Consider the following 24499-nt stretch of genomic DNA (forward strand, 5'->3'; position numbering starts at 1 on the left):
CATGATGTGGATCATGACAAGCCAAAGGCAGACCTAATAAATTGCAAGAATCAAAAGTATTAGAAAAATACTTTTGGAGTCAGTGCATCAACAACAAAAGTATTGACAAAGATTGCTGCAAAGTTTGACTCCAACTGCCGTATTTTAATCCAGGCCTGCGGGTCAAACGTCCATGTCTTATGGATCTCTGTCAAATCTTAGTGTTTTCCTCCTTTGACTTTTCTGGTATGTTTCTTGTGAACAGGCTCTTGTTGTGATCCCTTAGTGGAAACTCAGGCATTGCCTTAAGCCCCCCCAGCTAGTGATCAAGTATGACTATTCTTCACTGAAGCATTTTTCTTATTCCCAGAACAAATGGGAATAACAATGGGAATGTTATTCCAAATCACTACGGTCACTTTGTTTTTGGAGTTCAAGTTACTGAAGATGTGTGATAAATGTAGCATATATTTCTGTCATTTAGGATTCATACAGGACTCCAAGATAGTATAACTCCATTTGGCAGGACAAGAGATGCATAAATGTAGAATGAAATGCATTTTTGCAGCCCTTTTTTCCCCCCTTTATTTTATTACATTGACTGGCTGGTCTGTGTTTTGAAGCGGATTTGAATTTTCCAAAGCTCCTTTTAAACTCCTGTTATATGGCTTCTGCCCTCTTGCCCTTTTTGCACCTACACACGCATACTTCTGCCACGCAGGCAGGGTAGTATGACAGGCTTCTCTCAGGTCCCAGCAATTTCTTTACCATAGTCAGTATCCAAAGTACAGTCCTTAGTGTTAGAAACTGCTCTCCTGGATCTGGTAGCTGTTCATTGGGATGCAGTTGCATAAGATGATAAAATTCCAGCAAATCCTACACAAATATTGTAGTGGCACAGAACAGAAAAGATTATATGGTCAGGGACATCTAGTACATAGAAACTCCCTTTTAAATGCCAGCTAACAATTTTGTCAGGCAAAAGTGTATCTGGAGCCATGAGTACACAAGGAGCTCTTGAGGGAAAAGTCATAGTTGGGCATGAGGCAAAAATTGTACAGCTTCACCACATTGTCTTGTGAAAGAGCACTTGAGGGATGTTGCTAGTAAAAGTTGCAAAAAGCATGTTGATGATCACAGCAATTTTCGTAGCAGTAATATAACATCAACCTAATTTTACAGGTATGGGTGTCATAAATAGCTTTTCCTAGTGCTCATAACAATTTAGTTTGGTTGAATTTAATGGAACTTTATTGCTACTTCAGGAGAAATAAGTTTCCAAAATGCCAGAAGTCGCACTCTCAGACATCTGTCAGGAGCCTAGCCAAACAGCTTCTCAGCAGCTCCAGTGCGGAGCTACGTGGTATATTTGGATTTGATTCTTTCTGTAAAGTTGATTCAGAAGTGTCATCTGGGCTTGCCTCAACCATTCATCTTTGTGTGTCAGCTCCTACTGCCCTTCCAAAGCCTTGGCGAGATGCCATCACCCTCATAGATGCTGGAGAGCTGCTGTGTATAAAAATAACTTATTACTTAATGCCTGACACTGGTTGTAGTCACCGCTGTTGGCTGCGAATTGCAAACAATTTCTATGCAAAGATCTGCTCACCTCCAGATGAAATACATTTAAACCTTCAGTTTCTTGCTAAAATGACCTGGCATCCCTTTCTGGTGGTCATTTCTGCCTTCATGGCATTATTACAGAATTAGCATCCCCATGACTGATGCACTGGAAACAAGTAATTGTGTCCCCAAGGGCAGGCAAGTGTTGTTTCTAAATTTTGGTATATGTGGCTCATATTTATCCATTTACAATCGCAAATAGTGGGGATGGAGTGAATCTCTGCCAAAACCTGTCAGCCTGATGGTGACTTAGTGTGTCCTGGGATCACCAGTGAGCTGCAGGACATCGGGGGGGGTGGTGATGGGCTGGCTAGTATTGGTGTCTCTCTGTGGCTACACTGGAAGGAAAAAACACTGTGTGTTTGCTGCTTAGATGAGAGTTTTGACAAAGCAGGAATTCTGTGTTGGCATCTACTGCAGCTGACTTGGTTGGTGAGGCTGGGTGTACAGAACGGTGTCAACAGCTTTGTGAAGCACTCACATTCCCTGGCAGAAGCTCAAGGAGCATTTCCAGCAACCTCCAATTACAGTACTAATTACAAGAGATTATCAAGTTCCCCAGAATAGACCCCAAGCTTCGTTTTGCATGCAAACTAGCAACAACTTTCTTGTCCATGCAGGTAAAGCTCTCTTCTGAATATCATCAGTCTCAATGCACATCACTCATCACTCTCAACTTTCTTTAAACAATGCCATCTTAAAATATTGTTGTGCATGCAGAGCACAAGCCTGTCAAAAGGCAAATGTCATGTTGAGTGAACTGCCAGTCTAGAGGTTTTGAAAGGATATTTTTATGTTAATTTTGATGATTAGAGTCTTCCTTCTGCTTCTATTCCATACATGTCCTTTTATGTGTTAAAGTCTAGAGTTCTAATAATGTATGCAAGGTTTTCTCAAGGAAAACTATCAGGTGCTTTAACCAGATTGCAGTGCTAACTGACAAAATTAACATATTTGTGCCTTACTGAAGAAAGCTTATGAAAAGAAATGCCCATGCTAGCCTGGAGCTAGACTTTCCTTTTACTGGTCAAAAAGCAGATTATTTTGCTGTGGTGTAATTGCTGATACATTGCTGATATAGTGATATAAGGAGCTCTTAATATTAAGTGGTCTGAATCTATTCTTACTCTCTTCAACTTGAATATCTGAACAATTGCAGACAAAATTAAGGACTTTTAGAGGGATACATCTCAACAATCTTCTAACACCTAAAAGTCAGAGGTAAAACCCACAGCTAACCATCTACCAGACCATGGAAAGAAAGGCACTTTCAGAATGCTGTTCAGATTCCTACCCAGTTTCTCATCTGCATAGAAAACTTGTGCACTGGACTGTTGAGTAGACAAATTTTTTCTACCCCTATTTATCTGACAGTGACTTTTGACTTCTCTGCCAATAATTCTAAGAGTATACTCCAGCTTTCAGTACTCTGGAAATAAAATACTGTGTTTGAATTCTGGTATAACCCCAGGTTCTCCTTATACTCTTGGGGAAAGGGGTAAAAAATCCAGGAGGTTTGATTTTACAATTAAAAAATAAAATGTCTTGTTTTCACAGCAAAATGATCTAGTTGGTGCCTGTAGGCATGTGACATATGCAGAGGTTTATCATTTTGGATGACATATCATGGACTTGCTAGTAGAAAAAGTAGAACTGCCCAAGGGCTGGTTTAATTTTTGCACCTGAATCAGAAAAAATGTTTACATTTTCATTCATAAATCAATGCTGCAGTCTAGTTCATACCTGCTTCTTCTGTTCCCTCTTCTGCTGTGCCTCTTCTCTTAATTTGTCACTTTCTCTCCATCTTCCCATGCAAATCCCTCTCTCAGAAGCAGGTGTTTCACTCTATCACAGACATTCCCACTTGGAATGCATTATTCACCTTCTCAGATACCAATATTTAACTAAATTTCTTTTTACGTGATGGGATTTGGACACAATTTCTACTATCAGTAGTGGAGATATGCCATATACTACCACAGGGATACTGGCTGATGTCTGATTCATTGAATAGCTGCTTTACAATAGACTTGAGTGTGAGCAGGCATACATAGGTTGAGCCCCATTTTCCAAAGTCTTTCCAAAGTGTCAGGCACTGTCTTGAGGATATACCTAAGTTCTTGGTGATTCATGGACAGAATTTCTGTGTTTTATGAGGTTGAGCCAAAGTTCCTTTATTTTTTTCAGTCACTGATGTTAACAGAAGGCCTCATGGATGGGTATTGCAGAATAAATTAACTTCAGTTGAAGAAACAAGATGCTTGCAAAGGAAGAAGAAAGTAAATTCTTACTGCATCAATAAGAGAGGAAGGATTCATTGCCTTTGAGAATTTGAAGGAAGAGGATAAGAATTAATTCCCTTTTTGTCACTGCCTCAGCCCTATTCTGCTTCATTTTTCTGCAAATACCTAAAGACTCAAGCAATGGGCAGTTATTTAATATGCAGAGCTAGCACAGAGTCCTCTCTACTTAAATATGGAAATGGCTTAGCAAATATCTAGTTTCTCTAAGGCCAGCTTATGGTGTAGACTGCAGCAAAGAATTTTTTCTTAAAAAAAAAAAAGTCCTTGTTTTAATGGGTAATTTCCCTTGAAAATGGTAAACTGCAAATTAAATGGCAAAAAGCAATTAATTATTGAAATTGTAATATCCTTGTAAAGGTTAAGAGGTAATACAAATGAAGTTCCTCTGAGCACATTAATGGAATTACTATCTTCCCCTTTATAAATGATAACTGTAACGACCTTGCTAATTAGCTTTTTCATCAGGAAAAAGAATATTGAAATATGTAGTTATATTGCAAAAGCACAATCGCTGAGTAGGTTATTTTGTTACCATATAATATCAAGAGAATACTCTCGATGCTGAACTTTCCCAGAGATGGTTAAGAGATCTTCCCGGAGCATGTTTATGGGAGATGAGTGAATCCCCCATAAACCAAGAGGAGATGATTAGTGACCTGCTATAGCAATTAGACATGCCCAAGTCTGTGGGCCCTGAAGATCCACCCAGATTAGTGAAGGAACTCGAGAAAAGAACTTGCCAAACCACTCTCAATCACCCAGCAGTCCTGGTTAACTGTAGAAGTTCCAGCTGACTGAAAATTAGCAAATGTTACACCTATATACAAGAAGGGTTGGAAGGATGTTCTAGGGAACTACAGAACTTTCAGCCTGACCTTGGCACTGGGAAAAGTTATGGAAGAGATATCCTGAGTGCCATTGTGTGGCCCATGCAGGACAACCAAGGGATCAAGCCCAACCTGCATGGATTTACAAAAGGCAGGTCCTGCTTGACCAGTCTGGTCTCCTGCATCTATACCTTTATATATATTACAGAGATATGTATGTAATCCATATATCTGTGTTATAAATACACATATATACCCATGTAGGTATATGAATGCTATATACATACTGGATTTACTAAGCACAAGTCTCTTGGAGAGTTGTAAAAAAAAAGGAGCTTGTTTCTTCCCCCACTGAGAACATGTTTCGGACATTGATACACCTGGAAGTGAGTTCTGTTTGGGTTTCAGCTGACAAGAGCTGGCACTGCAATTCTTCTGTGGATGAATCTCTGCGAGATTTCAGAAGTTCCGGCTTCGTGGAGTCCCTGAGTTCTGTACAACCCTCAGGGTGTGATGGGGAGGGGAGGAAATGAGCTTCCACTTTTTAAATGAATTGGCCATTGTCCCCAACTAGAGGATTTTCAGCTTTCCTTTCTAAAAAACACAGAAATCATTAGCCATATCCTTGGGAATGTGATCTAATAGGGTGACCTAGATGCAAGTGATTGCTGGAACTCACGGGGAGAGGCAGCTCTGCTCCAGTTCTGTGGAAACAGGCTGGGGGAGAAACAGGACACTCAGGACACTGCCTTGAGCCCCCTTCTCAGATACACCCATTTTAACCAAACCGCTAAAAGTCACCTCTGGGTTCTGCAAAGGCACCTTAGAAGCCCCAGCACAGTGGCCCAGAGCGGTTACAAATCCCAGAGGTTTCATGGAGAACAGAAGCCCGCTCTGCTGTCTGCCCCCGCTTTTCACACACACGCCCTTCCTCGTCTGCAGCCGCGTCAAACGCTCCGGGGGGGCCGGGGCAGAGCCCGCGGCAGCCCCGCGGGGCCGGGCGGTGCGAGGGCCCCCCGGCCCGCGTTCACCCGTGGCGGCCGCCCCAGCCCCNCGGCCCCAGCCCTGCTCCGGCCCCGCCGCCCACCGAGTGTCACTGTCGAGCAGCGCAGCGCAGCGCCCGCCGCCCCGGGCACCCATCGCCGGCACACCGGAGCGCTCCGGGCCCTGCGCCGAAACTGTGACCTCCTGCTGAAAGCTGATCCCGGACTGAGGCTTTAAAGGGAAAAGAAAAATCTTCTTTCTGTTGCACGTGTCGTCAAACAAAGCCATGTCTCCAGACGCGCCCGCCGCTCAGTGTGAGAAAGCAGCGCGGCAAGACCGGCTCTTAGTACGTTCCCCGCATCTTTCTTTACCAGCATCAGAGGAACATAGACAGGTGTCCCACTCCTAAGTAAAATGACACTACTACATTATTTGTATTGGATCTGCATGCACAGAAAGCAGGCTGCCAATAGATAAGCATTTCTTACTGGGAAGTCACTCGTTCATCATCCAGATGTTCCTTATTTTAAAAGTCCGATTAAAAATAGTGAAAATTTAGGATTGAAACCAACCATGTTTTTCGTGAGTTTGTGCAGGGCTAAGACAATTCCCTGGTAAAGGAGGACGGGTCTGGGACCTCTAATCTCAGAGCTCAGTCACTGTGGCGGCGTTTGCAAGGGCAGAACAGGCATTCCTCCCTTCAGCCAAGGGGCTGGTGCAGAATAAACCTCCTTGGCCTCTCCCACAGCCACCAACCTTGTCAACAACAGGACACAAAAGAGAAAATCAATAGCTGTGGCTACTATTTTAGAGCCTTGCAAAATGTAGAGCACCTGGTGGCTTTTATATAATAGATGATAAGTAATAACTTCATAAAAATGAAACAACATACGGAGGGTTTATGGCAAATAATAAAGATTGTTTTCCTCTTTTGTTTTGCATTGACATGTTATTTTTATGTGCACCCAGAGATTAAAAGACTGATGTTAGCAACAACAGCATTGTGTAAGACAATTGTCTTTCAGAAATATGGCAAGTTTTGCTATAAATTGTTAGTAAGAGAATTCACAAAATTTATCACTATTAGAACCACCAGAAAAATAAGTGTTGATGACAGGATAGTACTAAAATAGAAGTGGAGAGAGGCTCTTTTGGTTAGAGATAAGTTTATTGGCCAAGATTCAGGTCTGGATGGGACAGCTCGAAACCCCAGGTGTCTAGTTCCACCCACAGTAGAAAACATGAAATTTGTTTGACTTGGAATGACACCATACAGATGGACAGGATCTGGTCACTTGAATTTGTTTTCTTACCTTCTCTGAGAAATTATCAGATGTTAAAGTTGAGGTTCTCTTTTCATGTCTGTTTAATTGATTTTTTTTCCCCTAGCTGCTGTGAGATTGGACATAATTTCAGGCAAATGTACTAATTATCAGGTTATTTCTCTAACAGTACTTGTCTGTTTGGTTTTCAGTGACCGTATTTGAATAATTGGGTTGACTTTCTGTTGCTCCCAGTACATAGCCTCAAGTCTATTTTTGTACCTATACCTTCTTTTTTGATTTAAAATCGAGTACAGACATGACCTGAAGATCCAGTTTTGTGAGATGCTCGGAACCATGTTGGTGTGATCACTTTCCTGCAGACTGCACAACTGAAAACAGATGGTGGCCTGAAAGATAAAACTCTTTTGGTTCATTTTCTGGTCAAAGACTAAAGAATGAGATGGGTTTGGTAGCTGTTTCGTTTTCCTTGGGTACAGGAACATACATATTCCCCTATGGCTTATTATGTTGTCTTACAAGTCATACTGTAGTGAAAGTGTCTGTGGTTGAGCCTGTGATGTGTATATTAGCCAGGATTGATTTAGGTACAGTGACAGGATTTTCTGTCTTTATTCTGCAATGCTGATTAGCTCCATCAAGCCTGTAGTGCCCCAGCTGTAACAGCAGCTTAGTCAATGGATTGAGGAGAAGCAAAATGGCAAAATCTATAAGCATTTTTCCATCTCCCTGCTGGGGTAGTTTTCTGACAATGTATTCATGGGTGTTTGATCTGGTCTGACTTCAGTGGTTGCAGCAGAGGGTAATCCGCAGCTCAGGTTCCAGGTGACCAACTATGAAGATTTTTCACAAGTGAAGAAATTCAAAAAACACCAGGACCAATTTTAAAACTAGCTGCTATTTCAGTATAGACAAAACCATGGGGACCATGTGTTTTGTTATTGCTATATTCTGAGAAGGTATCTGCTTTTGTGGTTGTGAGAAAGATTGTGAATCCTAAAGCACAATGTAATAGCTCCCCTTTTCTTTCGAACAGGTTAGACAGGGATAGAAATATTGCAGCTAAATTTCAAGTAAAATACTTTCAAGCACAATGATCCTGAACGGCAAATCAAATGTTGATACAGTTGAAGCATGATGAGTTTTAAACATTAGAAGAAAATGGAATGAGGGTTTGGATGTTACCTTATATACACAATGTGTTTAATTTGTTCCTAATCAAAACAAAACTCCCTGGACAGAATATGAATTGTGAAATAAAGCTTATTTCCCTGCAAGCGACTAAGCCATGCAGCCAGCTTGTGGGGGCATTCAGAGAATTTGGCAAAATGAGATGCTTCAGGAGAGATGCAGAATTCAATGTACAGTTTCCATGAGGGAAAGCAGAATGGCAGCAGCTCAGGGAGTGAATGTACAGGCCATATAAGGCAAATAAATGAACTGCTGTAGAGATGCCATTAGCAAAGCAAACACTGACTTGGGGACCTTGGCATATATCATGGAAGAGATAAATTGCATGAATAAATTCATGCTTGTTTGCTTCTCCCTAGGCTTCCAATGCCAATTTTAACTGAGAAACAGTTTCCATGTGTGAAACAGAAGTTTTTCCACAGTCATTTTAATGCCAGGCAATTTCTACCCATGTCTGATCCCAACACATGCCTAATTTAGACATATTTATCACAGTTTCATTATAACCCAGGCCTCTGGCTAAGAAAAGAATGACAGACCTCAGTCTTTAAACAATTAAACAACTATTTAATAAAATACTCAATTCTTCTCTTTCTTTACACCAAGAGCAGAGTTCCATTGGCACAGTGTTAGCTTAGTATCCCTGTCATTTCAGGCATTGGCAAAATGAATAGCAGGGGGTAAAACACCACACTGAGCCAAGTGAAGGCATGTGAGCAGTAAATGAGGAGTGGCTACACTCTCCAAAACGTGCACAGCTCCTTGCAAAAGTGGAGACCTGAGAGCTCGTGCATGCTTGGGGGTAGAGACACAGCACCGGGCGGAAAGGTGGTTTGAGGGGAGGATGATGGAACGGTATGCTGTGGAGCAGGCTCCAGCTCTCAGCTTTAGGAAAGTCATACCAGCTCCCTTTCTGTCAGACACCCCGTGGGCACATCCACTTTCATGTTTTGGTGTGGATCAAGGGTGTGCTTTTGAAGTGAATCTCCAGATCATCCTCACTTACCATGTTTTATTTTGCCCAGCAGAAGTGAGTACACTGAGTGGATTCAGACAGCAATATAGCAGAAGACAGGTGCCAGGAGTGCATCAGATGTGGTCTGAGTTCTCATGGGGCCCTCAGTTCACAGACCCAACCTGGAGTGAAACTGAAGAAAAAACTATGGAAAAGTGTGACATCACTTAGGCCCTCGACACCATGAGATCCAACACCAGAGTGATCCACATGACTTGCTAATGTAGATGTATACTAGGTGGATAGGGGTAGTCAGCTGTGGGTATGGCTGCTTTGGGGTTGCCTTCATTGTCTTCCTTGTGGAGTATTTTATTGCATATATTCTAGCATTCAGCCCACATTTAACTCACTTTTTGATTTTTTGAAGCATGTTTCCTTAAATACACTTGAAATGTTAGGGTGGAAGACTTCATCATGCTAGATACTTTCCAATCCATTTCTTATCTCTTGAGAAAGAATGCATTTTCAGTTATATTCTGATTTTAAGACTTTGTATTACGGGGAAAAAAATGGAAGTCTAATTTTAAAAATACAATAAAGTGGCTTTGTAATTCAATTCTGAAAATAGCTGCTGTTACTATTAAATGGTGTAAATGCAGACTGAGAGCAATAAACCTCACTTCCATTTAGCATGAATAATATTAATGAATGGTGTTTAAATTACATGCCAGGACTGTAAAAGAAACATTACCAAAGAGACTTTGCATGTCTGGTGCTGACACAATTTAAACCTGTCATAAAATTGTCTTGTATCTGATAAATATATTCATGTTTCTGGGCGTAGAGGAAAAACCAGAATGGGAAATGTCTTTTTCTCCCAGAGGCTCTCTGTGCAGAAGGCAACCGCTCCTCAAAACTTTCCCACTTAAGACACTCTGGGAAAGGGCTGAAGCTCCTGGCTCTCCGCTAGACCTAACCCATCCGAGAGGAGCTGCTTGGTACTGTGATCACATTTGCTCTCGCTGTAGACCAACTCGGGAACTGTTGCGATCAAAATGCTGGATCAGCAGCTCGCGTGCAGAGACAGACACAGTTCTTATCACACGAACACCATCAGGAGATTTCCCCATGTAAGGACTGCAGCCTTCCCCCTTTCCTTCAAATACTCCTTCTTCGCTGTCTTTCCCCCCCTCTTCTCTCCTGCTCTTTCCTCCTCTCCGTCCCCGGCTTCACCGCCCCTTGCACCCCGCACTGAGCCGCCCAGCCCGGCGACGCCGCAGCGCTCCCCGCCACCCCCGCACCGACCCGGCCCCGGGACCCGAGACCCCCCCGTCGCAGTCCGGGGCGGGCTCGGGAAGCCGGGACCCACCCCCGCAGCGATCCCGCGGGGCCGGGACCACCGCCCCGCCCCGAAAGGACTCGGGGACGCGCCCCCGCTCTCCCGTTCGCCGCTCCCCCGCCGCCGCCCGGCCCCTCGCCCCCGGCCCCGTCCGCGGCCCCGCAACTGCGCCGACCGCGGCGGGTCCCGCCCGGGGAGGCGGTGGCGGGGAAGGGGGAGGAGAGGCGGCGGAGTGCGCTGCCTCCCGAGGAATCAGACGGGGGGAGAGAGGAACGCGCGGAGGAAAGGACGAGCCGGGCTGGGGAGCGTCCCGGTCCCGGTCTCGCCCGCCTCGGAGCACCCGCGTCGCCTCCGCGCCGGGACCGCGGGTAGAGTCGCTTGGGGCGGCCGCCGCCCGGCGGCCCCGCGCCCATGTGCTCCCGGCAGCCGCGGCGGGCAGCCTCCACGCCCGGCGTGTCCGTAAGTAGCCCTTCGCTCCCCGGCACCGCGCCTGCCCCCATCCTGGCGCTCCTAAACCCTTCGCTGCTCCTGCTCCTTCCAGACACCGACTCTCCCGCACTCCATGCGCGGCTGAATCCCCTGCCCCTCACGGACCCCCTGCACCCCCTTCCTTTCTCTAGCCCCTGCCCTCTCTCGCTGCCGGTACGTTGCATTCCCTTCCGACTCCGGATCCTCCAGCCTTCAGAACGTCCTTTCCCTCCCCGACCCCTCCCTACCCTGCACTGCCACATCCCCTGCATCCCCGGACCCTCTTTCTCTCCTGCGTTCCCTTTCCCCGCTCTGACACCCAGCCTAGCCGCATCCCTTGCCCGTTGCACCGGACCCTCTAGACTCCCTTTCCTGCTCGGCTTCCCAGCCCTCTCATCCTCTTGTCTTCCCGAATCCTTCCTCTCCCGGGGCCCCGTCTTTCCCTTATCTCCCTGCCACCCCGGACCGCTTTCCCTTCCCGGCCCCGCAGTTTCCCTGCTCTCCGTCCTCTTGGGTCCTGGGATTCCCCACACTCTCGGCACCTCTGCCTTTCCAGCCCGTCCCCGGCCGCATCTCCTTTCCCTCCCATTTTGCTCCTCTTGGACCCCCTGTTCCCACAAACCCTTCTCCTCCCTCGTCTCCTGCCCCTCTCGGATCCCCTGCCCCTCTCAGGTTCCCTGCACCCCAGCCCGCCCCGCCCGGTACTCCCCACCCTGCCGGCTCCGCGGGCGCTGCGCCCGCTCGCCCGCAGTTTTTCCCTGGCATCACCCCGGCGAGTTTTGGTTCCTGGCCGCCGCCTTCCCTCGGGGGAAGCCGTATCTCTCCGCCGCCCCCTCCTACCCCTGGCGGGCGGGGAGCGGGGTTTCGGGGCCGGAGGGGTGAGCCCGCCTCCCGGGAGAGCGCCCAGGCTGTGAGCTGACAGGCTCCAGGGAGGCAAAGCTGCTGCCCCGCTGGAGCAGCAGGATTTGCCGGGTCACACCCTGGGACACTCCATGTTGTCCCCTATTTCCAGACGTATCTCCTCCTGCGATTCAGGGAATGATCTCCCCTAAGTGCTGACACACTTTGTCTTAGACTTTTGGTGCCACGCCAAGACACAGACAGATCCTTTTCTAGACGATGCTTCTAAGGAAATGGTGCCCCCCGCCCATGCGTCTCTGCCAGGTTTTTATCCCCAGGGGCTTGGCGGTTTGCAGGTTGAAAGGCATTTCTGTGGATAGGCTACGGGTAGATAGGTGAACACTTCTTCAGTAGCAGTATGGGCCTTTTTAATATTACAGAAGAGACTTCCTTTTCTTAGTGTTTTAAAAGTAAACAAAACTTTTGTGTAGTGCACATGGCTAATTTCATTTACAGACTTTCTCTAAGTTCCCTCCTTGTGCTGAAGTAGTATTCATTTTATTGCCTTTTCATGAATTGGATTCACTGATTGGCGTCTAATCATGCTTAGAAGAAAAAGCCCCTGTAAATAGCTATCAGAATTAATTTGGCAGCAACTGTGAGAAATGATCATAAATTTACAAATGCAGTTAGAATAATGATCCAACATGAATTTAACGACAAATACACCCCCAGCCTCTGGGAAGAGCATGTAGGTTTCTGTGACAGTAAAATGCACTTGGCCACACTGATATGGAGCTGAGAGGCTGGGAGTTGTCTGAGAAGGATACAAAGGGTTGTGGCTCCTGGGTTTGAGCTGGGAAGAGGCAAAGAAGAGCTGGGCTGAATGCAAGCAGGAATATTAAGAGAGACCTCTGTGTTTTAATTGTGAGCTCCTTGAGGTTGTGTAGGGGTGAAAAGATGTGGCAGTGTTTTTACTTACCAGAAGCCCACTTGGAGTTTGGGTTCCTGGCACTTTGGGACATCAAGTGATAAAAGGCTCCTTTTGCACAGAGATGCCAAACAACTTGGAGTGCTGGGAAACATGTCATCTCATATCACTTCTTTTGGGACTGTGTTAATAAGTTTTACCTGTGTCACAAGAGTCTGAACTTGAAATGCCTTAGCCACTGTGGGTGGTTTTGCACTGAAGCTGCAGGACCATCTATAAAGTGAAGTACATTCTCCAGGCATTGTAGGAGGAAGGTCTAGCGAACTGAGGATAAGCAAGACCTTATCTGTTTTTTCTATTGGTGCTGGAAAGATCGGGACTTACAGTGGAGAAAAGAGAGGCAAGTACACAGGAGACCCCTGAAGGTGGCTGCAGAGCATTCCTGGATGTGCTCAGCAGCCTGTTCCAGCTGGGCTGCTGGCCACCACCATCACACTGACCACAGAAACTGGTGTCACTGAGAGTGATTTTAGGGTCTGCTTGCAAGGGTGGGACAGAAAAGTGACATGTCTTATTCAGAAGTCTTCTAGGAAGGAAAAACGTTCTGGCAGATAAATATTTTTTTCTAATGTCAGCGTTACTGAACTTGTATTTTTCTCCTTTTTTGTGTTTTGTTATTTAATTAGGGACCTTTGACTTCATGATGGGAGGAAATATCCCCCCGCCTCTTCAGATCCAAGCTTCTCCCAGTGTGAGGATTTGTCAAGGCTGAGAGATTCCGGATTATCCATAAAGCTCCTCTAAAATACACAGTTACTTTTGTCTTCCCATCTTGTGGGGTCTTGGAGCAGACACAAAGATGGCCTCCAGCCTCACCTGTGCTGGCATCGTCTGGGCCTTCCTCTCCTTCCTCTGTGCTGCTGCCTCCTGTGTTGGCTTCTTCATGCCCTACTGGCTCTTGGGGTCTCAGCTGGAGAAGTCTGTTTCCTTCGGCACTTTCCGGAGGTGTTCCTACCCAGTGCGGGATGAGAGCCGCCAGATGACCGTGATGGTGGAGCAGTGTGGCCGCTATGCCTCCTTCCAGGCCATCCCGAGCGCCGAGTGGAGGATCTGCACGGTGGTGACGGGCCTGGGCTGCGGGCTGCTTCTCTTGGTGGCCCTGACAGCGCTCATGGGCTGCTGTGTGTCCGAGCTCATCTCCAGGACTGTGGGCAGGGTTGCAGGAGGAATCCAGTTCCTTGGGGGTAAGTGCTTTTGTGGTGAGGGGATGGGGATGTCCAGGCTGTTTGTTTGCTTGTGTGGAGACTCTTCTGGTGCTTTGGGAAGAGGAGGGCGTGATTCAAAGTTTCTCCTAGCAAGGGAGACTGCTTGGCTCCCTCAACGACTGAGCTGGTTGTGTGGCTGCCTGAATGTGGCCCAAAGACACAGTGGCCTGGGCTCTCTTGTGCTCAAGTCCCTGTCTGGTCATTATGTGACCTTTGAGAGCTGTGTGGCAAGTCGACTTCTGTGGGCCAGCATCTTCTCAGCAGTTTTGTGGATTGTAGTTTCCAGCGCAGCATAGCTGAGTTGGAGGTACCTGAAGAAGCATGTGGGCTACAGATCCACATGAAGCATTGTGGTTTGGCAGAGGAGAGGCTGTGTTGTGTGGGAACAACCTCTCTTTCTCCTTCTTACCCCTGTTACTGGCAGAGCTTCCTCCAACTCTGCTCTCTGCAGCTGCACGTATCTGGCAACAAGCTTTGGCCCAGGTTTGAAGTGTGGGTTGTTTATTCCTAGTGGAGGTGGCCCACCATCTCCTGGGAGGAGCCCTGCTGGGCTGGCTGACCCATGCTGCCTGCCGATGGTGCCGCAGGTTTGTTGACTCCATGGGCTAGACAGCGTGTGGGAGAATTACCTCCGTTCCTTTTTCTAACTTGTAATTGTGTGGCGTCTTCGTAACTGTAAGAGTATTTGAAGGGTATGAGACAATAAATAGGATCCACAAGCATGCTTTTACAGGGCACTTTTCCCAGTAAATCATCACCCTCTTGTCATCGGTGACATGCGGATCAGTGGCACTCACTTTTGCCTGATGCAAGTGCTCCACCACACACACGCACTTGTCCCCATAAGGTAACGTGTTTCTCTGAGCTTTGGGTGCTGAGGCAGTGCAGGTGCTGCCAGCTTTTTGGGTGCCCTGCAGAATCTGGTCCCAGCCAGGCTCCCTGGCTCATGCCCCAAAGTAGTGGACTCTAGTGGAAGCCCTGTTTCTCTCCCTTCCAAACAGGCGCTTGCCCTGCAAGGGCAGTCCGGTTCCATGCCGCGACTGCAGCTTATAAGGAAGCACAAGACAAAAACTCCACTAACTGTCCAGCTTAGTGAGGACAGCTGAAAGGGCCCTGTGCCAAGCCTTCTGCCAGACGATACCAGTGTAACTCCCTCCTGGCCACAGGGTGTCCTGTCTCCAAGTTTTTGAGTAGTTTGTGCACTTCAGAGCAAGCTGACCCCATCACTTCACCCTTCCCTGAGCTTTGTGACACACAGGCATTCCTGTGTTTAATCTGTCTGACAATTTGAAAGTGCAGCAGCTGCTGGAGAGTTAACTCTGCTGGGAGCTGTGGTTTCTTGAAACCTGCCCCATTATACAGTTCCAGCCAGGCAGTTGGGGGTGGAGGAGGTTCTCAGTTTGGTGACAATCTGCAAGCCCGCTTTGTCTGACTATTTTCACTTAGAGCCGTCACAGGCTTTAACCACCCCCTCTTTCCAACGGCTATCTTGGCTCATCTGGTTTTAGTTTGCATTTGGCCCCTTTCTCGTGACCATGCTCCCCTGTGTGCCTGTGGAGCAGGGCTGGCAGGCGAGCTTACAGCTGTTTGCTTACAGCCACCCCAGCAAACAGGGCAGCTCCAGCAGTGGGCATGTGGCCAGGGGATTCAGGAGGAACCCTGCTCCCCATGACACGGTGTGAGCTGAAGGTGTGCACCCTTCTCTGAGGCAGGATGGTGGCTCCTGGAGAAGGAGCACACCATGGCAACCTCTTAAACTTGTCCAAGCTGACCAGGCAGCATCCCATCCTGCCTGGAAGGGCATGAGCAGCCAGTGCTTGTTCTCAGTATGTGGCAGTTCAAAGAAACGTGAACCTGTGATATGAAATGAAAATTGCCAACAACTTTGCTTACAGTTCAGAAATTAGTTACACAGCATGTCTAATTTTCCCCTCTATTGGCTTTTATGGTTGTCTCTCATTTCATTCAGCACTGCTGGAAGTGTGTAAGAAAAGACCAAAGTGAGGACTGCCATTTCTTAACCTGCTTAAAACCTAACTGTGGAGGCACAAGGGAGAGGCCAGGTGGTGAAAGCCAGTAATTTGGATAAACTGAAGGGACATATTAGGGTAAAGAGGAGTTTCTTACATCCCTCATCAGATCCTTAGCTGCTATAAATCAGTGTAGATTAATTATTTAAATAATGTGACTACATTTACTCAGATGTCTAACTTAGGCACTATAATTATTATCTTGTTTTATGTCAAGATAGCCGTGAGCTGTTCACCTTATTTACAAGCAAGGAATGCCATCTCTTTGTTCCCTGTAATGCAGTTGTAGGTGTAGTTGTACACCATGGGCTTTGAATGTGGCTTGGTGGCAGTGCAGTCATTGTCATTTTAGTTGGTATCCTCTTAGAGATCTAATAAAATAAAACCTTTATAATTTTTTTTTTTTTATTTTTATTGTGAAGTAGAGCTCCCACCTAGCTTTATATATGGAAAAGCCTAGGAAAATAAGCAGCCACTGAGTGATGCTAGTAATTAATCCTCTGTGTTAGGACAGGGAGGTGGCTAAACGGTTTCACTTTCTTTTTGTTTCAGGCATCTGCACCCATACCCTGCTGGGGGTCTTGCTCCAGTGGCAGAGGATGAGTATTGGAATAAACCATATTTCTCTTGAAGTTAGAAACCAGCATAAAGACAGGTTCAGTGTAGCTAGTTTATGGCTTTTCTTGTGCTCCTTTTGTTTAGGATCCAAGTAAGTTTCTCAACATGATTTAAAAACACAGACTTTAGGAGGAAGTAAGCCAGTGAATAATGGATTATTATGGGAGGCCCAAGAGCAGAGGAGATGTACAAGCCACTGAAGCTGTGGTGAGCCAAAGCTAAAACTTAGTCCAACACTAGAAGCATTTTTACTGCTATGAAGATGTGGCAGAGAGGTTTGCTTACCAGAGGTGGTAAGCAAACAGCCTGATCCTTTTCTTCTAGCACTGTGAAGGAGGAATAACTCCAAGTAGGTCAGTGGAATAACACCTGTAAAAAACTAGTGCAGCTTGTGCTAGCTAAATGGTGCCAAGGTTTTATAGCTGGGATTTCCCCAAGTTGCATGTGGCAGATCAAGGGAGTGAATTATTCATGGGTGCTTTTACCATAAATCTGCTCTTCTGATAAAAATTGAATGGCAGAACCTGCAAGAAATTGCAGATCTAGGCAGAGGTAGAAGGGCTCTTTGGTTATTGCTCATTCCTATATACTTAGTCTGTATTTGCTATTTCAGATGATCCTGGCTATAGAGTATACATGTATTTTCAGGTGCATCTGGGATGAAACATGTCAGGTTTCTGTTCCTACTAGAAAGATTGCATCGTAGACTTTTCCTTCTGTTTGCAATTGTGGGAGCCACTTCCTTTCCCATACATGATCACGTGGCAGCTCTGTAGCCATTACAGCAATTGCTTGCATGAAAAGTGACGCTTTTAGCTTTTTCTAAGGCCGTTTGGTGGTGGGTGACAAGAAGTGTCCAACACCCCAAGGCCAGTCTTTTCTGCAGTGGATGTCAGTGGTCTGCAGTCCACAGCTGGCAAACATCTACTGTGGTCTCTCAGACCATTCTTCCTGGGCATGTCTCTTGGGCTGCTTCAAAGAAATGACAACTGAGGTGGAAGTTATGCTGTCTGTAACCTCTTGAGGGCACAGTCATGTAGATGGATACAGTCTGCACTGATAACATTAAGTGCAGTGTTTCCAGCTGGTTTCCTTTGTGTATTTGGAAGGCTGAGGCATATATAATGTAGCTAGAACAGATTGTGAGGATGTAGCTTTGACCATAACTATTGAGGATATGACAGCAGGGAGTGAAGTTTAACAAATCTATCACAAATTGGAGTCTGTAATTATTGATCTTCTTTTCATTGTGCCATGGCAAGTCAATTCCACTTAAATGGAGAAACTAGAAATTTAAAGGGAGGTAGCTCAGATATGACATACTAATTTGGTGAATAGTTTCACTCTCTAAATGCAGAGCAATGATTTTAAGAACATAGCAATATTTTTAAGAACATAATGAACTTAAAGGTTAGCCAGTTTTATGAGAGGCAGTGGATCAAAAGGCACAAGTACTGCAAGGATGGTCAATTTAAAGAGCATTACGCTGGCAAGATGAAGCTTTTCATTAAAGTGGTCAGCACGTGGGAATGAAATCTTCACTAGCTCAGAACTCCCTTTTGCTGGGTAGAACAGCTAAACCAAGCTCAGAATACAGATCTGAGGGAGCAAAGTGTGGAACAATCTGCTGGCTGAGACATCTCTCTGAACCTGACACCGTGACCCTGATTCTGAGTGCTACGTGAGAAGCGAACCCTTTCCATGATTATGGGGTAGCCATGTGGCTGTCAGCAACTGGCATGTTTACTGTCATCTTTAGTATTCATTGATTGCACTCTAAAGAAGCACAAGTTTTGCTACCCCCTTCATTAAATGAGCAAAGTTTTCAGCAGCATCTACTCTTCCTCTCCTTATTTCTCTGTCTTGTTTCCCTTGTGTCTCATGGAAGTGCGAAAATCCTGAAACTATGGTCCTTGAAATTGTTGGTTAGAAAATCTGGAGAGCTCTTGGAGCAGGGGGTGGTGAAAGGCACATTTTTTCATTTGAGGAAAAGGTGACACAGTTCCTAACAACTTCTTATTTTGTCTCAGAAAATAAAATGTGGCCTTATGAAAAATGCTCTCAGGAGTGCATGAAACTGCTGGAGAATCCTTCTCCAATTGTTGTGTGCCAGTAGAGGCCATCACAGTTTCCATCAGCCATAAGGTGCTCAGGGCAAGTGTTTGCTGGGTGCAAAGGGCAGAAAAATATGGACTGATCCCTCAAGATGAGGAAAATGGCATATTAATTGCCGAATCTGACTTTGTGGGTGAGGTGATAGTGAAATGTAAGGGGCAGAGGAGGAAAGAACACAAGGTTGTGGCCTTGTGGGGTCATGTTGAGAAGCTCTCCCTCAAAGGATTTGCTTGGGGAAACAGTTAAAACAGTAAGATGAGGCTTTTGGGAGAGATGGAGTCACTGAAACAAAGTTGTATTTCAAGAAGCGTGACTAGCAGTTAAAGACAGCTCTGGGGTTCAAGTGGAACAAAACAGTCTTGGTTCTGAGGCTGGCTAAGAAAGGGGCTCTGGGGAGAGTAGTTCCAGTTGACTACCGAAACTAGAAACTTCTGGTAAAGGTTTTTGTGCAGCTGGAGGAAAAGGCACTGACCAGTAACCATTATTTCGTCTGACAGCTCAAGTGAGGCTTTCTGCTTTCTGCCTGGAAGACTAAGATCAGTGTAATTTCCTGCCTATAGGGAGAAAATGTAACTGAGCAAAGCCTTGCGGGAACAGGGAAGATCTGAGATGGTCAAGGGACTTCTATCAAGAAAACAGTGACCCCACACTCTTTTGTGGTTCTTCCAAGCAATTTCATCCTTTCCCCCATATGTACATATTCTTGCCATCTCTCCCTGCAATTTGTACCTGAAATAAAACATACATTAAAAAAAAAAAGTAGCAAAAATGTCCTAGTTCTTTCATTCTCTTCAGCCTAAACATATTTTTGGAAAGGCTAATTTTTGCAGGGAGGCAAGGAAGGGTCATTGCTTCTGTTAAACACCAAGGCCCCTTCTTCACCTGCAAGTTAGCTTTCAGGGCTGTTTTGTCACACCTTCCTCTCATTGGATGTAAAACTTCAGTGACTTTGCTGTGCTCCTGTAAACATGTGATGGGGCAATCCTCATCCTAGACAAAGACAAAGTGCAGGATGAGTACGAATCCAGCATGTGTGTGCATATATAGACACTGCAGGAGAGGCAAATGAAAGGACAAGAATCCTCACCAAGGTAACAGAAGAAAGAAAACAATGAAAGTGACACTGTTAGAAGTTGTTAGTGAGTCATTGTGTGTCATGTCATAGGCTGGTTGATTCAGCAATAATAAAGTCAGCAGAGAACACTGTGACTGCTTAGTCTGAGGTCTGAAGTAGCATGGGTCATAGGACAGCCTTCATATAATTTCAGTTTGAACTAGAGTGTATCTCTGAGAAAAAAATTCTGGTCTGAATTTAATTAAGTTTGAGAAAAGCCTGATCTCCATAAGTTGTTCCAGTGGTGAATTACTCTGGCTGCGTTTCTTCCAGATCATTAATGCAAATGCTAAAAATATAGCACCAAGAATATATCATTGCAAAATTATACTTTCTCAAGGAATATTTTGTCTTTTTTTTTTTCTTTTCTTTTAAGATCCGACACTTAGGTTGCTTTTAATCCATTTAAGCTGTGCTTTGTTGTGGTTTCTTTACCAGAACAACCTGTAGAAGCGGCTTTGTAGCTGGTGTGTTTCACACTAGTTATTTCTTCAGTTTTCTCTAGCAATCCACCAAAGGATTAAATGCAGTGTACAGTTTTCCAGCTTCATCCCTTTTCAACTAGACTTTGACTTGCTAAACTGAGTCCTCTGACTGCTTGTGCCTATCTTCAACGTTTGCTTCTCAGCACTACAAGGTACCTTCACATATTGTGGCACAGCATAGAGTCAAATTCTTGGATTTAGATTTGGAGCCCAGAATAAGACAGGGAAGTATAACTGTTTGGGAAGATTGGTCAGGACAAGAGAAGTTAGACAATGAAATTATCTTAAAGATTCTGTAGCATATGTTTTATTGAAGATAAGCCAGCTCTCTCTCTGCTGTGTTCAGATAGGAATTAAAATATGAGACAAATTCAGGATTGAAGCCTGAGTGTAATAGATGAACCCATGCAATGTATGCCCTCTGTCAGTTTATAAAGGACAATACTTCGATTCCTACTCTCTTAATTAGATAGGGACTTGCATTACTTGAATGTTCCTGAATGCATGGGCCGTCAGGTCTGACTGATAGGGAATCCAGCTAGCAGGTACTTACCTGAAAGAGGTAAAGAAAGGTGCAGACTTACTTAGATTCTCTATATTTTCAAGAGACAACACTGTTTTGCATGGTTGCCTTCACCTTGGTCACAGAAGCTCCTGCTGCTGCCTTGCTAAAGGCTGCTTCCCTGGCAGATCTCACAGCACAGGTTTTTGTGACATTTTCTCTAGAGTCCCACTGAAGGAAACCTGGTTAGCAAAGTTTGCAATTTAAGCTAACACCGACCATTTCAACAAAACTGGTTAGCAAGGAAGGATCAGTAATAAACATCACTGGTGCTAAGGTGCAGAATCAGTAGCTCTGAGGAGACCATCCCTGCCAGCAAGGTCACAAGCAGTACAGAGCAGGCAAGGGGCTGTAAGGCTGCTGAAACTGAGGGGATGTAACTTGAAGAAGACAAGTGATGTGGAGAGTAGCCTTCATACTTAGCTTAGTAGTTTTTAAATTCTGTCTTCAACCACTTCAGATACCTCTTCTGGTGTTTCAAAATCTTCCTAAAAAAGCATCAGGGCCCTTACAGTCTGCAAATTTTTGCATGTCCTTTGAAGTCAGTGACACTTAGTACAAATTACATCACTATTTCTATTCTAGGATTATTGGATTTGACATTAGTCTAAAACAGGTGTGGTTCTCATGATGACTTTCTTGTTGAAGAGCTACCCCAGTGAATTAATTTGTTTATACTGAATTGTTTTGAATACTTATTCATTTTGGTTTGTTAAAAAATTGCATTTAATCCTAATATAAATTTTGACTAAATACAGAGGAAGAAAAAGCCCCATGCAGAGTTTCAGCCTGGAGCAAATTTTTCAAGTAAGATTTTAGGTGTTTTGGAACCACATTTAAAATGGAAATTCTGATGTATATATATATATATATATATATAAAAGATGTTGCTAAAATACTGGGAAGAATCTCTTTACTTCACTTGTTGTCCTATTAATGTTGAATATAAAAGTGGTGTTTTGAATATTGCTGCAGCTATGTTGTATTTAAGCAGAATTTTGCATTAATAACAGAATTTTTGATCTAAAGAAATCCCGGAGTGCTGTTTTATACATCTGTAGAATGAAGTTCAGTCTTCCTGCTTTTTTATCCCTTTTTTTATTAGAAAGAAACAATGGTGCTCAGCACTTCTGTGACACTTTTCACTTCAAAAGGTTTTGCTTTCATAGCCTAATGAAACTTCAGAAAACATGAGGCAGGGGACCAAACAATCTATTTTGCTGGTGTGGAGTCAGTAAATTCAGAGGTATCTCATTTCAGATCCTTCACATTGGTGTTGATTAGAGAAGAATCTGGGTTGGAGTTAGCAATTTTGTTTCTACATTGAAAGATCTGGCTTGTTTTGCTTCCTGAGATATTTCAATGGATATTTGAATATTGCTGGAAACTGCATTTAGGCATCAAAATGTTTCAATATTTTCCAGTGCAAGTGAAGTCATATGTCCTACAGACAGGACAGGATTGTTCCCAATGGTATATTTTCCAGGATTTTGTCCAGACTGGTGCTAAATGTCTGTAATTTGTATTTTTTTTTTCATTTCTCTTAGGAAACTCAGCTTACTATACATTCCACATGGAATTTTTTTTTCACAGTATTCAAAGTGTATTTTCTTTTCCTTGCTCACATCCTTTTATTTCTCCAATACACATTTTTGCCTTTTAAGGACTTTAACTTTGGCTTCACAAAATAAAATAAGGCAGTTTTCAAACTCCATCATTTCAAGGGAGCGAGGAGTAGAACTCGAGAGCAGCCAATGTATTGATTCCATGCAGCGAGCAATGAGGAAGGAGTGTGGTGTAATTAATAAACACAGGATGTATTTATACATCCAAAACTCCAACCACAGCTGCTTAGCTTGTGGTGACCATCATGTTGGCTGGCTTCCTGCTCAAGGATTTCCTTTGGCACTGTGGAACACCTTTGTTGAGTTCAGTGATGTTAAGCTTTTTATGCTGCACAAGTGCGAGGTCTGAAGTGACATTCAGATCATATGAAGAGGGCTTTAAGTCACAGAGAACCAAGAAAGGATGCTTTCCTTGTTTTTGGAATGACTCTGCCACCACCAGACATCACAGGTCAGAGGGGCAATATTGCATTTGACAGATCCCTTCTAGAAGCTGTCCTGTATCTTCTCAGGCATGAAAAATTGGGCACGGTCACTGCACCCGGACAATGCTGGTGATAAGGCTGATTCACTAGGCTTGATTAGATCTCCTATTTTGTTTGTTTCACTGTCAGTCCCCTGATGTCACAGGTACATCTGAGAACAGAGGCAGACATTTTTCCCCCTCCAGACTGGCTTTTCCTTAGAGGCTGACCTGTTGAAATCAACAGCAATATTCCGCAATGGAACCCAGGGGAAGAGAGGATCTGGAGCTCGGCGCCGTTGCTACTTGTTGTGACTAGAGGGATTTGGGGGAGGTTGCTGCTGTGTGACAGTGCAGAGACCTTCTTGGGATACCAGATTCTACCTAATTACCCAGGTATGGAATATTAATTGCATCAGGACTAACACCTTAGCAAAAATCTCTTTCTTGGGAGGATTGCTGTACGGTGAGCTGAGTCCCCATTTTCTTGCATAAGCCTGATAAGCCCCAGTCTTTCATGAGGACTGACCACTTTGAATTGATTTGTTGGGACAGTTCTTTACTAGGAGAACAGTCTTTAATGGAAGCTTGGCAGTAGTTTGTAGGAGTAAGAAGAAAAATGATAATGAATGAAAACCTAAACAATAACTTACTAGAAATCATTGTTATTTTATCTTGTAGCAGAATCCAAAGAGCTTCAGAGAGAATTAAGCAGAAAATACAGAATTCTGGTAAACATAGTATAGTTTCTATAGTAATGTAAAGATCTGACCCTTTTTTTTGTAAGCTGACAGTTCAGTTGTCTTGCATTGTTTCCCAATAAAGACGCCTTTGTAATATAAATTTGTATTATTAATTTGAGAAGAACAATTTTCTAATAAATGCAAAGTGAGAAAGTATTGACATAAAGCCATGAATGATCAATCTGGAATAAGAAGCTGCTTCTGAAATGCAGCACCCTGTGAAAGAATATGAAACCTGCTAACATAGTAATGTATGAGAAATGGCCTTACAACTTCTGAGGAGAGCACTGCCTGACTTCTTCACAAGTTCAGGTCCAAGTCTGCAGCAAAATGAAAGCCTATTTATGAATATTTATAAATTTTATTAAACTGAGAGCAAACTTGATATTCAGAGCATCACAAGTCATTCAGGTCAGGCACAATACAGCTGAATGCCAGTCACTGGGAATGGTTACTAGGATGTACTAAAAAGTGCTTTGTGTTGGGGGATTTATAGAAACCAGGGTAGAGTGATGTTGAGGGATCTTTGTGAGTATATCTGTGAGAGGAAATTTATTTGTTTCAAAAATTGCTCTGACTCAGCCCAGGTGCTGCTACATGACTATGAGCTTTGAATGTCATTTGGAGATTAGTACAATCTGTCTGGCAAATTTGTACAAACATTCCCAGGTGTACCATGTTGCTTCTGTTATGGTTGTTGTTATAATGTATGAAACTCTTGAATTACTTTGTGGTAGGGGAAAAGGCAGAGGCAGG

General features: G+C 44.5%; 1 protein-coding gene across 1 annotated transcript in view; it reads left to right on the forward strand.

Moving 5' to 3' along the window:
• The first annotated feature begins 10654 nt into the window (after positions 1–10654).
• LHFPL6 (LHFPL tetraspan subfamily member 6) overlaps positions 10655–24499 on the forward strand; it is a 135775-nt gene continuing 121930 nt past the window's right edge. Inside the window, exons 1-2 of the mRNA XM_041407312.1 lie at positions 10655–10943; positions 13410–13967. Of these exons, the coding sequence (XP_041263246.1) occupies positions 13583–13967 (385 nt within the window). The 5' untranslated portion in view covers positions 10655–10943; positions 13410–13582. The remainder of the gene's footprint in view (positions 10944–13409; positions 13968–24499) is intronic.

This window comes from Onychostruthus taczanowskii, unplaced genomic scaffold (assembly GCF_017590055.1).
Source record: "Onychostruthus taczanowskii isolate IOZ18803 unplaced genomic scaffold, ASM1759005v1 scaffold26, whole genome shotgun sequence".
Classification (NCBI taxonomy): Eukaryota; Metazoa; Chordata; class Aves; order Passeriformes; family Passeridae; genus Onychostruthus; species Onychostruthus taczanowskii.